Source organism: Heterodontus francisci, unplaced genomic scaffold (assembly GCF_036365525.1).
Source record: "Heterodontus francisci isolate sHetFra1 unplaced genomic scaffold, sHetFra1.hap1 HAP1_SCAFFOLD_101_1, whole genome shotgun sequence".
In the NCBI taxonomy this organism is placed as follows: Eukaryota; Metazoa; Chordata; class Chondrichthyes; order Heterodontiformes; family Heterodontidae; genus Heterodontus; species Heterodontus francisci.
Genome location: NW_027141025.1, coordinates 5077654 through 5093954, shown reverse-complemented (window position 1 = coordinate 5093954; position 16301 = coordinate 5077654). Strand labels below are relative to the sequence as shown.

Below are 16301 nucleotides of genomic sequence, written 5' to 3'. Positions count from 1 at the left end.
TGAAGTTAACATTGCAAGTGAGCAGCACGGGTAGTGGTGAAAGGCACAGTAGAGGACAGAGGAGGCAGGCGAGTGCGCCCTGACCCAAACATTGCTGAAGAGTGTGGGGAATACCAATTCAATGCCTGGGTGTTCACGCAAAGGAAATTGGAATAGTACCAGCAGAGAACGGTTGCGTGGGTAACCTGTCAAAGACTTTCAACATCATGGATGAGACTATGGAGGAGCCAATAGTCTATGACTGGCACCTGGACGTTCCTGTTCATGGAACGAGTTGCCTGTATTCTCTTATGAAGAATGTGTTATCCTCTACGGAAGCTTACTATGCAAGAGCCCTGGTAGCCACCAAGGCCAGCTTTGATTGAAACCCAACCTGCTGCTATTGGGGCTTTGTTTTCTACAGTGACTTCCAGCCTCGAAAAGTCGTGAAGCAGCGTTGACAGATTTAGTGGTTCGAATGGAGAGGAGCTTTGGTCGGATCAGTGGTGTCCTTTAGTTTTCTCTCATGCAGATCAGTGAGCGATAATGCACAGTCCCATGGGATCAGACTGGCGCTACGGCAGCTGCAGGTAGTGTCCTCTTTCAAGAGGGAAGTACATCTGTGCCCTTGACAGACCCTCGTCCCATGCCCATGGAGGCACCAGCAATGCAGTCCAGATGCACCGACCTGACTCCAGTCCCATTCTCGGTCGCACCGCCGAAAATGCTGGTTGTAAATATCTGCAGTACCATTTTTACGATGGCTGCACGCGTCCACCACGCTGCATTAAAAGGGGCAGCTCTATAATTAGAAAATACCAGCCTTCAAGGGAACACTATTACGTGGGACATGAATGAATATTAATGTGAGTGCAATTTATTAACGTAATATTAGTCAAACTTTTATCCATGTCAATTTGTGCAAAATGTTTTAGTAATAACTTCGGGCCCTCACAGTGTGTGGGCGTGGGAATGCCTCATGCAGGGATTTTCTCTGTCCAGGTGCAGACGAGATTTGACCTAAATGTAGGGGAAGAATCATCTTCGTGGGTCACTTGGTGCAGGGGTGGGATGAAGGGGTTTGAGTAGCATTTCAATGCAACCAATATTTAGTCACTTGTTCTCAGACTTCACATGTTACTCGCTGCTTCACCATGCAATGCCAGGCACCACGTGGTCAGCTTTCGATGTGGTCTCCAATTCTGCTGCACAATGACAGTGCAGTGACTGGCACGACAGAGCCATCTCTCAGTGTGGGCTCCAGGTCTGGCTGCTGATACATGGCAGTGGGAGGGAAATATGAAATAATTGTCAAAGAGGACCACATATCTGCCAATATGATAGGAAAGAGGAAGGTTGAGTCCAGGGTAACTGCTACTGTCGTGAGTCAATAGGGGATCCGGACACCGAGCACGAACCCATACTTCCTCCAATTCAACTTGCTCGTCCATTACAAATACCCGCTATTCAAAAATACAGGAGCAATTTTAGGGCTGAAAAGTGCTAATATAAAGTTGATGTGTTCATTGAAGCCTCATCGAATCGCCGTTTGTTCTCAACAGAATAGACTACATTGTGAGTAACAAATACCATGTATTCAGTTCGAAGTAGGTACAATTAGATGCTTGTTTCATCCAGAAAGAATGTTTGGGACGCTCTCTGTGAGAAGGGAAGAGGGGAAAGAACAGGTGTTGCATCATTCAACCATTGCATGAGATGTTTTTTGTTGCAAGAGGAGTGATTCTGGGATTGACAGAGGACTAACCAAGAGCTTGACAGAAGGAATAGTGCCTTTGGATTGTTGAATGGGGAAGGGAGGGAATGACGCCTTTAGTCGTCACATGGCGCTGGCGGCTGAAATTGCAGAAAACAGTTGAATATGTAGGTGTTGCTGTGGCAAGTGAGGACAAGGCAAACTGGATCATGGCTCTGGTGGTGACGAGAAGGGATGAGGGCGAAATTGCAGGTTACGTGCCTGAAGAAGGGAACTCTTCAGCCAATCAAAGACAGAAGCCAATTCGGAAATGATGATGTGGAAGGTGGCATCATTGGAACTGCTGTAACAGAGATGCAGATACCTGGAGAAGGCAATAGAGACCTGACACGAAGCAGGATGGGGGAGGTGGGGTGCATAATCGAGCTAGGTCTCTGGGTCGGTGGCTACAGATAGACATTGTGAGCTACCTGCCGATCCTCAGTTTTAGAAATAAGATTTCGAGGAATCGAATTGGGGATGGGTCGTGTAAATGTAAAGTAGGGCTGGTAGCTGGAAGCAAAGTTAATTCCTTTCAGCTGAGAATGAGGTCAGGAAACTACAATGAAATAGTCATCAATGTACCCAAACAAGATGTCGTGTGCTGGTGGGACGTAAAGGTGTCAAACAACTGGATGGCGAGGCGAGGGATTGCGATGCAGAAAGGCTGCATGTCCTATTCAGAGATACAGGTGTAGGTGGAAGATACATCCTGGTGAAAGATGGACTGCAAAGCGACTGGACATCCCGGTGTGGGATGGAAAAGTACAGACCTGAATATTTTGAATGGGCTAAGTTGCAGATAGTTTGAACATCCTGGTAAGAGATGGACATATTGAGGGTATGGCCGTCCTGATGAGGGATGGACTTGTAGGGATCCGAATTTCCTGAATGGATTTAATGAGTTTTAAAGGGATTGATCACCCGAGTGAGAGATAGAGTTTTAAGAGAATTACATGCTCTGGAGAGGGAAAGAGAAGTTTAAAGGGAATGAACATCTTGGTGAGAGATGTAAATGCAGAGTGGTTGGACGGCCTGGGGAGGGATGTAGTTGAAGGAACCTACATATCTTGTTTACAGTGTTGGACTGGATGTCCATGGTGAAAAGGAAACATTTATGGCCCGGAAACCAGAGTAGCTAAAATCGTGGATGGCGACAGAAGAAGACAAGGGGAGAAAGTGCAATAGAAAGAGTTAAGATCCATCGGAAAGGAACAGATTGAAATGTTGAGTCTTACGATGTAGCCTTGTTTGTGGATGTTTGGAGGATTTCGAAGGGGCTGTGCGCGGTCACAGGCACGGCGTGAAGATGTCAAGAGGAAATGAGTTCAAAGATAATATGGGAAAGGATGACATGATGTTCAGTGATGGACTCATGGTCTGGGGGAAGTGGAACGATATGTCAGAGAGTTTCGTGTTTCGGCTCCCCAAGGTAGAGGTCTTTACAACAAACAACAACAGCGATTCCATTGTCAGCAGGTTTAATGACAATGTGAGGGTTGAGAGAATAAAGTGCTGCACATCACAGGGAGATAGATAAGAGAGAGTAAAGGGGGTGGAATTCATTTCATAATACTTGCCTCCATCTTAACACAAACCTTCACTCTTTTACTCTCTCCAGTCCATCCTTTTTCCCTGATTCTGTATTTGCTAAAAGTAATTAATCTCGACTAATATATATTTCTGACGAAATCGCAATAACGTTCAAAGCTCGTCCTGTGTCTCTCGCCACAGATGATATCTCAGCTGTTATGTATTTCCAGCAAAATTCGTTTCCAATTCAAATGATGTTCGCCGTCTGCTGGTGGATACGGGTATTTCAGTAAGCCGACGAATCACAAAAATCACAATTTTCTGGAGAGTAATGCATGGTGTAGCTGCTCTCCCGACAGAGTAACAATTGCGCTCTGCTGATGACGAACAGAAATGTTTAAAATTGACGGCAAACACGCATGAATTACTGACCAGTTTCTCCTGCTCTCCCACCATACTCCAGGATAGTGCAGCACAGGAAAACATTATATTGTATCTCGAAACTGGTGTATATTTAGTCCTTGAACCACAATACAGTCGTTAATATTGACAAAGGCACAAATTCCAACTGCAACATTGAATAAATCATTTTAATTATTTTTGAAGGTTATTCCCATTGTACATCAACACTTACATTAGAAACTGCAGTAATTTGTCCATATCGAGTATGTGGTGGTGGAGGAAGAAGTTACAATAAATGCAGATTAAAGAGACAGACCATTTATTTGTCACCTGACGTGTTCTAAACCTTTTTAAACAGGATATGGAAAAGTGAATCGGTTACAAAACGAACATTACATGAACTCTTCATTAATAAGCAATGGTTTTCATCTCTGTAACAGTGTAATTACATGCGAAGTAATATATCTCAGTATTTGTACAGACAGAGAAATGTTCCGAAATCAATTCTGTTTGGTATTTTAATTAAACAGAAAACACGCACCTTCAGACAAAATAAAGAGAAAAGCCAAATCTAGTTATTTCAAAACAATGTAAAATGATGGTTGATAAAAAATAAAGTGATGTTTATATCGTAAAACAAAGCACAATTATCGTGTTCACACTGTTGGGAAAGTTCATGCCGTTCCTTCAGATTTAACACAGAATAACACATCAGTCTGTGATCCACCTCCAGACATCATACACTGGATTTGAGGCTGACTTTTACCTGAAAGGACAACAAAAACGACTTGAGAGGTTTACAGCAATGTTAACCACCAAACAAATACATCAAATACAGTATATGATCTCCTCAGAATATTTCTGCTTCAATAAGCCTCCTATTTCTTTTGTAAGTACAGAAAATGTTCTCTTTTTTTTAGAGATACAGCACTGAAACAGGCCCTTCGGCTCACCGAGTCTCTGCCGACCATCAACCACCCATTTTTTCTAGTCCTACACTAATCCCAAATTCGTACAAGATCCCCACCTGTTCCTACATTTCTCCACCACCAACGTCTACTGGGGGCAATTTATAATGACCAATTTACCAATCAACTGCAAATCTTTTGGTGATGGGAGGAAACCCAGCGAAAACCCAGACACAGGGAGAACTTGCAAACTCAACACAGGCACTACCCAGAATTGAACCCGGATCGCTGGAGCTGTGAGGCTGCGGTGCTAACCACTGTGCCACCCATCATCTTTCTGATACTTTGGAATCAATATCGATATTCTTAATATCGGAAACAGCTGGGACTGCACACTGTCAGCACAATACACGGAACAAATTATAAAACATTGGTCTTACCAGACTGATGGAGATGTAAGATGTTGAACTACACAGTCAGTGCCCATCTTTGGTGTAATGTCTGCTATTGTGAACGTGTCACAGTGAACATCCTCATTGTTTTCAGGAATGGAGGGAGGCATCAAAGCGGGATCAGTGCTGGTCTGAGAGCTGGAAACTGCGGAGGGAAAGATCATGGATTAATGATTGGACTGAAAGCGGGATCAGTGCGGGTCTGAGAGCTGTATACTGTGGAGAGAAAGATTATGGATTAATGATTGGACTGAAAGTGGGTTCAGTGTGGGTCTGAGAACTGTATACTGTGGAGAGAAAGATTATGGATTAATGATTGGACTGAAAGCGGGATCAGTGCGGGTTTAAGAGCTGCATACTGTGGAGAGAAAGATTATGGATTAATGATTGGACTGAAAGCGGGATCAGTGTGGGTCTGAGAGCTGTATACTGTGGAGAGAAAGATTATGGGTTAACGATTGGACTGAAAGCGGGATCAGTGCGGGTCTGAGAGCTGTATACTGTGGAGAGAAAGATTATGGATTAATGATTGGACTGAAAGTGGGTTCAGTGTGGGTCTGAGAACTGTATACTGTGGAGAGAAAGATTATGGATTAATGATTGGACTGAAAGCGGGATCAGTGCGGGTTTGAGAGCTGTATACTGTGGAGAGAAAGCTTATGGATGAATGACTGGACTGAAAGTGGGCTCAGTGCGGGTCTGAGAGCTGTATACTGTGGAGAGAAAGTTTATGATTTAATGATTGGACTGAAAGCTGGTCCAATGCGGGTCATCTATATACGTATAACGTAAAGGGGACTGGAATTTGTTGGCCTCGGAATGTTTTCCATCTCCAATCACCGTGTTGTTTTTTTTTTTACCGCTGGGTGATAGCAGATGAAATGGATCAGCTAAGACTGTATCAGGGTGTTCAGATTGAGCACCTGGAAGATTTCCAGTCAAAGTGTTAGTAAGAGAGATATCACACACCGAATAACATAAGGGTGTCTTTTCTAAAATATTTCAAGCATTGTTTTGTCGAATTTCCTTTAATCACAACATGTATTTAAATCAACCAGCAGTCTGTGACATCGCCGAGTGGAACGAAATTCAAAGTAGTGACAGAGAGCTGGTGACTGTGGGAGTTTAACTCACCGAGAGTGGAGAGATCACCGCCAGCACTTGTGAAGAGATCATCAGGACTACTGTCCAGCAACAAGTGACCATCCTGAGTGTCAATGGCTCCAGTCTCAACATCATCATAATCACCCGGAACCAGACCTGAGCAGAAATAATGATTTTCACTGAAATTAAATGGTATCACTGAATACTTAGAATTATATTATTAGACGTCAGTCGACACGGGCCAGCCAGGGTAAACTGTGATCTTCAGCCGTAGTGAGATTAGAGGCTGGCGAATGATGGGACCGTGTCGTGTCACGATAGGCGAGTCATAGCTCATGCTATGTTTAAAATGCAGCCTGTAATCGATTGAAAGGAAGGGGCAGTGTAGGATATTGGTTGGGAGACTGACAACCTGCATGTTTGGCAGATGGCAGCAGCCAGAGCAAGGTTGGCGCCCAGGTTTTCGCATGCCTCCATGGAAGTGCTCCTCCAGGCAGCAAGGGCAAGGAGGGAAGCGCTTTTCCATCGGGACCGGAGGAGGAGGCCAGCGAGGCAGGTGGGGAGGGCATGGCAGGAGATTGAGCAGGGAGTGAGCAGCCGTGAGGTAGTCCCATGTCAGAGGTTTCAGTGCAGGAACGGGATCAATGCCCTGATATAGTATGACAAGGTGAGTGCAGTGCCTAACATTAATTTGACAGCCTTAAATGTCACAAATGATAAAAATTAAATTAGAGAAGGGGTGCCTCACTCATTTGTTCAGATGTTCCTACACCATGGAGCACAGCTCAGTGCCCACCTTCTTGGAGAAGCACAATCTTCAGTGACACTGCTGTTCCGATATTTGCAGGAAGCAGAGCCTCTGATGGTAAGCCCTCTCTGGTGGGTAGCATCTTCTGCACTCAAGAAGCTGGTTTTTGCGGCTGTGTGCCCTGCTCATCCACACTCTTTTCCAGCCTCATGATTATTGTCCCTATCTGGGTGCTGCAGCCCAACTCCTGGGGACTGCAGCTGCTTCCATCTCTCATTCTCCTCCACAATGGGAGGCCTCAAACCCGGCGTGGCGTAGACCTATTGTAAATTGCTGCACTCACTTCTCAAGGTCTCCATTCTTTTTACTTGGTGTAGGTAAGTTTCAAGTCGGAGAGGATGCTCATCCTAAATACCTCTGTTATGATCGCCAAGATAGGTCAGCCTCCAGATTGCCAATACCGCGATACAGTATCTCTCCCCCTCCCTCCAGTGCCACAATGCTTTTCACAGCCAAAACTGACCTTCCTCTGTCCTTCCCCCTCCTTATAGATGGCGAGTCTCTGAAAACTGTTGTCACCTTTCATTAAATTGTGAATGGTTTGGAAAATTGCCATGAATTTCCTGTTTATTGACTCAATTGCCTGCCCAGTGCCTTAAAGTGCAGCCTCCACCCACCAGCTCGGCCGCTTCCAGGAATATCACTTAACAGAGTAAATACGTCGGGCTTCCTTTGCACTGCTATCCAGCGGCAATTTCCCTCCCAGTCTGTCGCCACTGTGTGACAAAATTCTGCCCTCCGTTTTAAAGTCACATCTGTCCCATTGAATCACCCATTCAACATACACACAAATGTCACATTTCACCGCCCACACAACAGTGTCAGAAATCACAATAATTGAATGTTTCATTCCATTAAAGTATTGGTTGCAATCGGTATTATTTTGCAGACATCCAAATTATTTCTCCTTTCTTAAAAACTAAAATCCCTCAGCAAATCCCCATGCATTCAGCAGCATCATTTTACAGCGATTAAGTTCTGATATATTTAGTTGTTGATTTTAGATAACAGACTGCGTGATGGATTAAAAAAACGTGATGGTAACAAATAAAAATGTACCCACCCTGAATACTGGAGGAGTTCCCTTCAGGATTTTCTGATCCAGGATCCGTATCACCCAAACTGTGACTGGTGTAATATTCAATCCGATTTAGGGACTCAATGGAATCAGTAACTGTTAAACACAAACATGGATGGTTATTGGAGAGATCGATTGGGACGTTCCAGCAAATAACATAACACCGTCATCATCTGGTGACAATGTCCTGGGACTTTGTGTCTGACACGGTTGTAAAACATTTATCACAGGGACTGCAGTGGTTCAAGAGCAACTAGGAATGGACCATGAATGTTGGCTCATACAGCGAGCAGTTAAAACAGCTGGTGGGTCAGATTTCAGACATCAGAGCAGAGACAATAGTGTAAAACATAATCAGTTCGCACAGTTTCATAATCCAGAATCCCTCCATTCTGTCCGCGTTTCTTTCAATTTCAGAGTCTCAAACGGATGGTGGTGGCTTTAAAACCGAACCCCACCCCGGATAATGGGGCAGAAAAGTGTAAAGAGTGAAAGGAGACGAATAACGGATTTGTTCTTTACTGTTTTTTTTTGCAACCTGAGAAATTAATCTCAATGGTTAAATTGCCCTCCAAATATATCGCAAGACAAAACTTTTATCGATTTGCTAGTGTTGTTGCCCCAGTATTGTGAAAAAGAATTTGTAGATTAATGTTAAACTTCAGAATACAAAGTGTTGGGATATGTTTTTGCAGGAACCACCGACTTCAGTTTAGGAGTTCCTGATGGAAGCGTGTTTCTGATCCAGAAATCCAGTCACTTAGAGAAATAAACTCTGAGTCAATGTGACTGTCTCCTCCTGAGAGCAGTGACTATTTATGGTCTAGCTTAAATGGAATAAAATGACATGATAGTTACAAACAAACAGAAATCACGTTCTTGAAGCAGTAGCAACGGGCGGAAATCTTCTCAAACCCATTGCTAATCTTGCTATACGCACAGATATAGACACATTCTCACTGTGATATGACTCCTTCACCTGGGGATAGCGAGCGGATTTCTGACAGTGTTCAGTCAGTAAACTGACCATTAACATGGGGTAGATATTTGGAAGTGACATTTGTCTTGTGAACATTCGGCATGAAATATAAAACACAGACCTGAACGCCGGATCTGATAGGAATCCTTGCCAGGTGGAATATTCCCAATCTCTTCATAAATTGCTTGGTATAAACCAGCCGGTGAACCCTTGCCACTAGTGACAGAACCTGTCAGATGGAGGGTGGGAAGATGAAAGTTTAGTTGCAACCCATGAGCGTTGAACAGTAAATTATCTGCGAACACATCCAAATCACAGAGACAGAGAGAGTAAAGGGACAAAGTCGGATACAGTGAATGTGGAGTAGTTTTGTTGTGCGTATTTTCGTGCATGTCTATGTGTCAATTTTACTGCATATCCCTATGTTCACCTGCAGCAGACTGAGGACAAATGTGTTGACTGAGGAAAAAATTTCAATCAAGTTTGTTAGAAGCGATCTCTCCCTAACAAAGCCATGCTGACTGTCCCTGATTAATGCCTGCCTCTCCAATTGGAGATTAATCAGGTTCCTCAAAATTGTTTCAATATTTTCCCTTCCACTGACGTTAGATTCACCTGCCTGTAATTACCTGGTTTACCCCTGCTACCCTTCTTGAATAATGGTACGACATTCACTGTCCTTAAATCCTCTGGTCCATCTCCTGTGGCCAGCGAGGATTTGAAAATGTCTGTCAAAGCCCCTGCTGGATCTTCCCTTACCTCACTTAACAGCCTAAGTCACATCTCATCTGGGCCTGGGGATTTTTCTATTTTAAGCCCGCTAAAACAACAAACACTTGCTGCCTTTCAATGCTAATTTGTTTAAGTACTTCACAAACCCTGATCTCGACACCGCCATCGGCCGTCTCCATGGTGAACACAGATGAAAAGTAATCCATTAAAGCCGAATTTACGACCTCTGCCTGCACATTGCAGACGGCCATTTTGATCCCTAATCAGTCCCATTCTTTTCCTGGTTATCCTCTTGCCCTTGATATACTTTTAAAAAATGCATTGGGCGTTCCCTTGATCTTCCTCACCAGTGTTATTGCATGCCCCCTCTTCGCTCTCCGAATTCAATTTTTAAGTACCCCCTATACTTTCTGTACTCCTCTCGGGAGTCCGCTGTTTTTCAGCGCTCTGAATCTGCCAGTAGCCTCCTTTTTGATCCTTATCCAATCCTCCATATCCCTTGACACCCACAATATCCCTGGAATTGTTCGTCTAACCCTTCAACTCTGTGGGAACATTTTAGCCCTGAACTCTCAATATTTCCCTTTTGAAGGTAAGAGCCAATGGGATCCAGGGCAATTTGACAAATTGGATCCAAAATTGGCTGCGTGGTAGGAAGCAGAGAGTAATGGTCGAGGGTTGTTTTATTGAGTGCAAGCCTGTGACCAGTGATGTACCACGGGGATCGGTGCTGGGACCCTTGCTGTTTGTAGTGAACATTAATCATCTAAACCTGAATATAGGAGGTATGAGGAGTAAGTTTGCAGATGATGCCAAAACTTGTGGTGTCGTAAATAGTGAGGAAGAAAGCCTTAAATTAAAGGACGATATAGATGGGCTGGTAAGATGGGCAAGGGAGCAGCAAATTGAATTTAATCCTGTGAAGGGTGAGGTGATGCATTTTAGGTGGAGTAACAAGGCAAGGGAATATACAATGGATGGTAGTACCATAGGAAGTACAGAGAGTCAGAGGGACCTTGGTGTACTTGTCCATAGATCACTGAAGGCAGCAGCATAGAAAGATAAGGTGGTTCGGAAAGAACATGGGATTCTTGCTTTTATTAGCCAAGGCACATAATATAAGAGCAGAAAGGTTATGATGGAGCAGCATAAAACGCTAGTTAGGCCACAGCTGGAGTACTGTGCACAGTTCTGGGAACTGCACAGTCGGAAGGATGCGATTGCACTGGAGAGGGTGCAGAGGAGGTTCACCAGGATGTTGCCTGGGTAGGAGCATTTCAGTTATGAAGCGAGACTGGAAAGGCTGGGGTTGCTTTCTTTAGAACAGAGAAGGCTGAGGAGGGAATATGATTGAGGTATACAAAATTATGAAGGGTATTGATAGGATAGATTGGAAGAAAACTTTTCCCTTAGTGCAGGGGTCGGCAACCAGGGGGCATCGTTTTAAGGTAAGGGGAAGGATATATCGAGGTGATTTGAGGGGAAAAGTATCACCCAGAGGATGGTTGGAGTCTAGAACACATTGCCTGAAGAGGTGGTAGAGGCAGGAACCCTCACAACATTTCAGAAGTATTTAGATGAACAATTGAAATGCCATTGCATACAACACCATGGGCCAAGTGCTGGAAAATGGGATTAGAATAGATAGGTGCCTGATGGCCGGCAGAGATACGCTGAGCCGAAGGGACTGTTTCAGTGCTGAATAACTCTATTAATCTATGACTCTATGACCTGATCTCCTGCTTGTGATCGTTTGTAAACGATTGCCTGTCTAGTGAGGTTACAAGGCTCGATCTTATCAGCTTTAGGACTGTCTTGTTACAGAGCCTGTTCTGGTCGGGTCCTTGGCAGTGCTAGGCGCCTATGCTGTCCCAGATACAGAATCTTTCTTTAGAGAGAGAGGTCTATTTCTATAGGAACTTTATATTATTATGAAAAGTGTCATTTATTAAGCGTCCCATTTCTTATAATAAATCAGGAGTGATTTGGATGGGTGAAATATGAGTGGAAGCGTCGTTTTGGAATGTTGAAGCACCGCTGGTGAATACAGAAGGTCCTATACAAGTATCACCTGTCAAAATAACAGTCAGACACGGTTAGACAGCTCGATATTGGATGCCCAGAGCCGGAATCTGAAAGGCTGGAACTGATAACCAATGGATTAAGGAAGATTACCAGACAAGTAAATAGTTGAATGCACAGCTTAAAAAGTTGAAGTAAACTTCCGGATCCTTTGTTACAATAAGTAAATTCTTCCAGAATTTCATGTATGATGTGCTGAACTCTCACAGTGAATGTGGACACTTCAAATCATTCTCCATTTTAAATGTCACATTTTACCAAATCCTTAGCACATTGAATGGAGAAAATCAGCAAAAAAAAAAAAAAATGTGTTTCTAACAAGGCCACTTGACAGTCCATAGAAATCTGTGAGGAACGAGAGTTTTGCATGCATATGACACAATATCTGGGATCTTTCGTTGGATCCGCGGTAAGATATGAACCTCACCTCTTCTGATTGACTTTTTCTGTATAACCACCATCAGTGAGATCAACACACAGATTAGCAGAACTCCGAAGCCGACCGCAACTAGGATGGAAGTAGTTTTATATCCCTGTTCTTAATGACAATAATACAGAAAGGTTTAACACATACACAGTCCGTCTTGCACAATAACATATTTACAAAAGGGAGTTAATAATTATATCCACTGCTTCCGGGCAATAAGTCAGACTGAACATTCCACAATATGTGTGGTGCACATTGCACCAGAGGGAAGTGTGAGCCAGTCTAAATTACAGAGACAGTGCCCCCATGTTTCTGATGAGAACACGACAGTTCAGGTCCAGCCAGAATCTGGAATTAGCTGAATTTCAACCAGACCATTTGAAATATGCGGTGAGGAAAAGATATTCCAGTCAGTGAGAAAGTGCTCATAGCATCTTGAGAAAATGACTACAATACCAATTCAACTAATTCAAACCCTAACGCTGGCGAGGATACTAATAATGGTAAGTACCTGCAGATGTGGACGGGACAGCAATTGGAGGCACATCGAGCCCTGTGGAGTATATTGTACAAAAGGTTCAGGAGGATGAAATTTCAGCACTTTCCATTTAAACGATAAATACTGTGCTTAATTTCTGGAACTAGTGAGTCAATTTAACAAAACAATGAACCCTAACCCCACTCTCCAAACCCTGTCACCCTCACCGGAACAAATCACACTGGCATCTTCCTTGTGCTCACAGTCAGACTGAGCCGGCGATGAAGAAGGACAGTCGGCCAGAGAAGATTCGCTTCCAGTGCATTTCACCTCATCCAGCCAGATAACACCGTCACCCTGGGAAAAAGTAGCTCCTCCTGGGGCCAAAAGAGCGTGACCACAATCCAGCTGTCTGCAGACAACATTGGCATCGGCCATATCCCAGGAGTCATCACACACCGTGCCCCAGCTGTTATTGCACAATATCTCAACTCTCCCGGAGCAGTTGGTGTTACCTCCAAACAGGCGCAACCAATGTCCAGAATCTGGCAAAGAGAATCAATGGTTATTATTGATGTAGTATAAGAAAGTAGTACATGTCAGATAGTTGGTATAATAAAGAGGAAGTAGCACCTGGTGAAAGCCCACGTTTACAATCATATTCTCGAATGCAGTCCTTTGATCTGTGGGGCTGCTCCTCAGTTACTTTTGCTTCTGTTGAGAAGAGAAACATGCTGACTGTATCACACACCAATGTTTGAAATGACACTCGCACATTTAGAGGTTTGTTGTGTTACCTGAACAAACAACACCAGCATCCTCCCTGTGTTCACAGTTGTGTTTACCCCACGGTTCTGTTTGACATTGCCAAAGGAACGATTCGTGTGAAATACATTCCATCCCATCGAGCCAAATGGGTCCGGATCCTTCTCCGAATGACTGAGCATAATAATCGATCGAACTGAGAGGACCGCACTGTAATTGTTTACAGATCACTTCTGCAACACGTTCAACAAGTGTATCCGAGCACACTGTTCCCCAGGTGCCATTGTAGAACACTTCCACTCTCCCCTCACAGCGATGCTTCCCATTCACCAGCCGCAGCTCTTTGTGCTCTGTCAATGACACAAGAAATATCCAGATAGTTAGATTGATAACTCGTTGTATGTTCATACTGCACAGCTCAACACATGCTGCACCGGTTGTGTTCACTGATTTCCAGTAATTATTTCAGAAAAGCGATAGAAAAACACTGACAGCCCATAAAGTAATAAAGAATAATCAACACGGATTTCACAACAGAAAAGACAAACAACGTTATTGAATTCTTTGAAGAAGTTACAGAAAGATAACAGGGATAATGCAGTCGATGTAATATGCATGTTTTTTTTTCAGAAGGCCTCTGACAAGGATCATGACTGAGGTCAGAGCCTGTGAAGTCAAGAGATCAGTGGAAGAATGATAGGAAACCAGCTACAAAGCACACCGTCCGGGTACAATGTGGTAACCCAGAATGGTGGAAGTTGGGAAGTGGTGTTCCACAGGGCTGGGATCACTGCTGCTCAACATTTACATGAGCGATTTGGATTTAGACAAGGGAGACTTAATTTCAAAATTTAAGATGACAGCAATTTGGGGATATAGTTAACACTAAGAAAGACAGAGACAAAATACGGGAATACGTTAATAAACGGGCCGAATGGGCATACAATTGCCAAATAAGTTGAATAGAGATAAGTCTAAGGTGCTCAGTGTTGACAGGAAGAATAAAGAGGCCACGTACTTCTTGCAAAATAAGAGTCAAAATGATGTCGATCAGCAAAGAGATCTCGGGATACAGAGGCACTAATCACTTCGAAAGTGACAGAGACCGAAGTTAGTGATCATAAATATAGGATAATCACGAATAAATCTAATAAGAAGTTCAGGAGAATTTGTTTGGTTTTTTACCTAGGGAGTGGTTTGAATTTTGAATTCCGAACACATGCAATTGCTGAGGTGATTTGCACTGATGCCTTTAAGGTAAAGCTATACAGGTACATGAGGCAGAAAGAAGCAGGAGGATATGCAAAGAGGGTTAGGTGCAATGATGTGGGGTGATACTCGTGGGCAACGTAAACACCACATTGACCAGTTAGTCCGAATGGCCAGATTCCGTGCTGTCCATTGTATGCAATTCGAAGCCATATCTTCCCTGTGAAACCGCGTGCACAACACTACGGAAAATGGGCACATGGAAGCACCTTCACCTGAACACATGATCCTCACATCTTCTTTATGAGAACAGTCGTGGTGACCCCACGATGCTGAGGGACATTCCCAGAGAAATGATTCGTTACCGGAACACGTCAGTTCATCCAACCAAACTGGCCCTGAGCCTGGTCCACAAGATGCAGGAAGTGCCAGGTCCAATGCCTTTCCACAACCCAGCTGTTTGCAAACCACGTCAGCGTCCGCCAGATCCCAGGAATCATCACAAACTGAGCCCCAAGTCCCATTGTAATAAATCTCCACTCGGCCAGTACATGGGCTTCCACCGTCAGACAGCCTTAACTGCACGTGGTCTGTTGGATAACAGTACATGAGGATTATACTTTCAATAGACATTCACATCATCACTCAATACAACTGATTTTACCATCACCAGCTCAAAAAATGAACGTGAAAAGCACCTGTGACAGGTAAATAAAACTATACAACAGAATATCTGTTTACACTTACTTCTTACATAGAATGTAAAGAACGGCAATGTTTCAGATATGCTATTACATCTGGCTTTGACAAGTTCTGATCTCCAGTTCCCCTTTTATGTTTTGAACGCTGTGTACGGTGTCAAACAGGCAATCACTCACACGATTCACAGTTAATTTATACTCATGTTATATAACTGTATCTGTTCCTTGTCCATGTATGTTCCCCTAATTTGTTATCTTGGTCAGACATTTACTGCCATCTCCTATTTCCCTCATCTTCAATTACAAGTGACTTGCATTTATCTAGCGCCATTAACGTAATTAAACATCCCAAGGCGCGATACAGGAGTGATATCAAAGACATTTTAACACAGAGCACAGAAAAATATATTAGGTCAGATGACCAAAAGCTAAGTCAAAGAGTTAGTTTTTATGGAACGTCTTAAAGCAGGAAAGACTGGTTGACAGGCAGAGATATTTAAGCAAGTAATTCTAGAGCATGTGACCTTCGCAAATAAAGGCACGGCCGCCAATGGTGCACAATTAAAACCAGGAATGCTCAAGAAGCCAGAACTGGGAGCTGCCAGTCTGGAGCCGATTGCAAAGACAGGAGCTGTGAGGCCAGGAAGGGATTTGAAAACAAGGATGAGAATTTTAAAACCTCTCGTTGCTGGGCAAAGTAGGTCAGTGGGCAGAGGGCAGATGCCTGAGTGGCAAATGGTCGAGACAGCGGAGCTTACAGAGGTTGTAACTAGTGAAGCCAGCCAGGATTGCATTAGCATCATCGAGTCTGGAGGGAACAACGCTATCGACAAGACGAGATAAGGGCAAATGCGGGTGATGTCATGGAGGTGAAAATAGACAGTGTTAATGAGGATATGGAGATTTGATAG

The 16301-nt window shown here is 43.7% G+C and overlaps 1 protein-coding gene across 1 annotated transcript; it reads right to left on the bottom strand.

Annotated features, from left to right (window-relative positions):
* Nucleotides 1–445: 445 nt before the first annotated feature.
* Nucleotides 446–15265, bottom strand: LOC137361868 (scavenger receptor cysteine-rich type 1 protein M130-like; the record flags this gene model as incomplete). The annotated part of the gene is made up of 3 exons (XM_068026472.1): nucleotides 446–761; nucleotides 13536–13830; nucleotides 14965–15265. Coding segments are annotated over 3 exons (912 nt in total), but the record flags the coding sequence as incomplete, so codon positions are not given.
* Between the last annotated feature and the right edge of the window lie 1036 nt (nucleotides 15266–16301).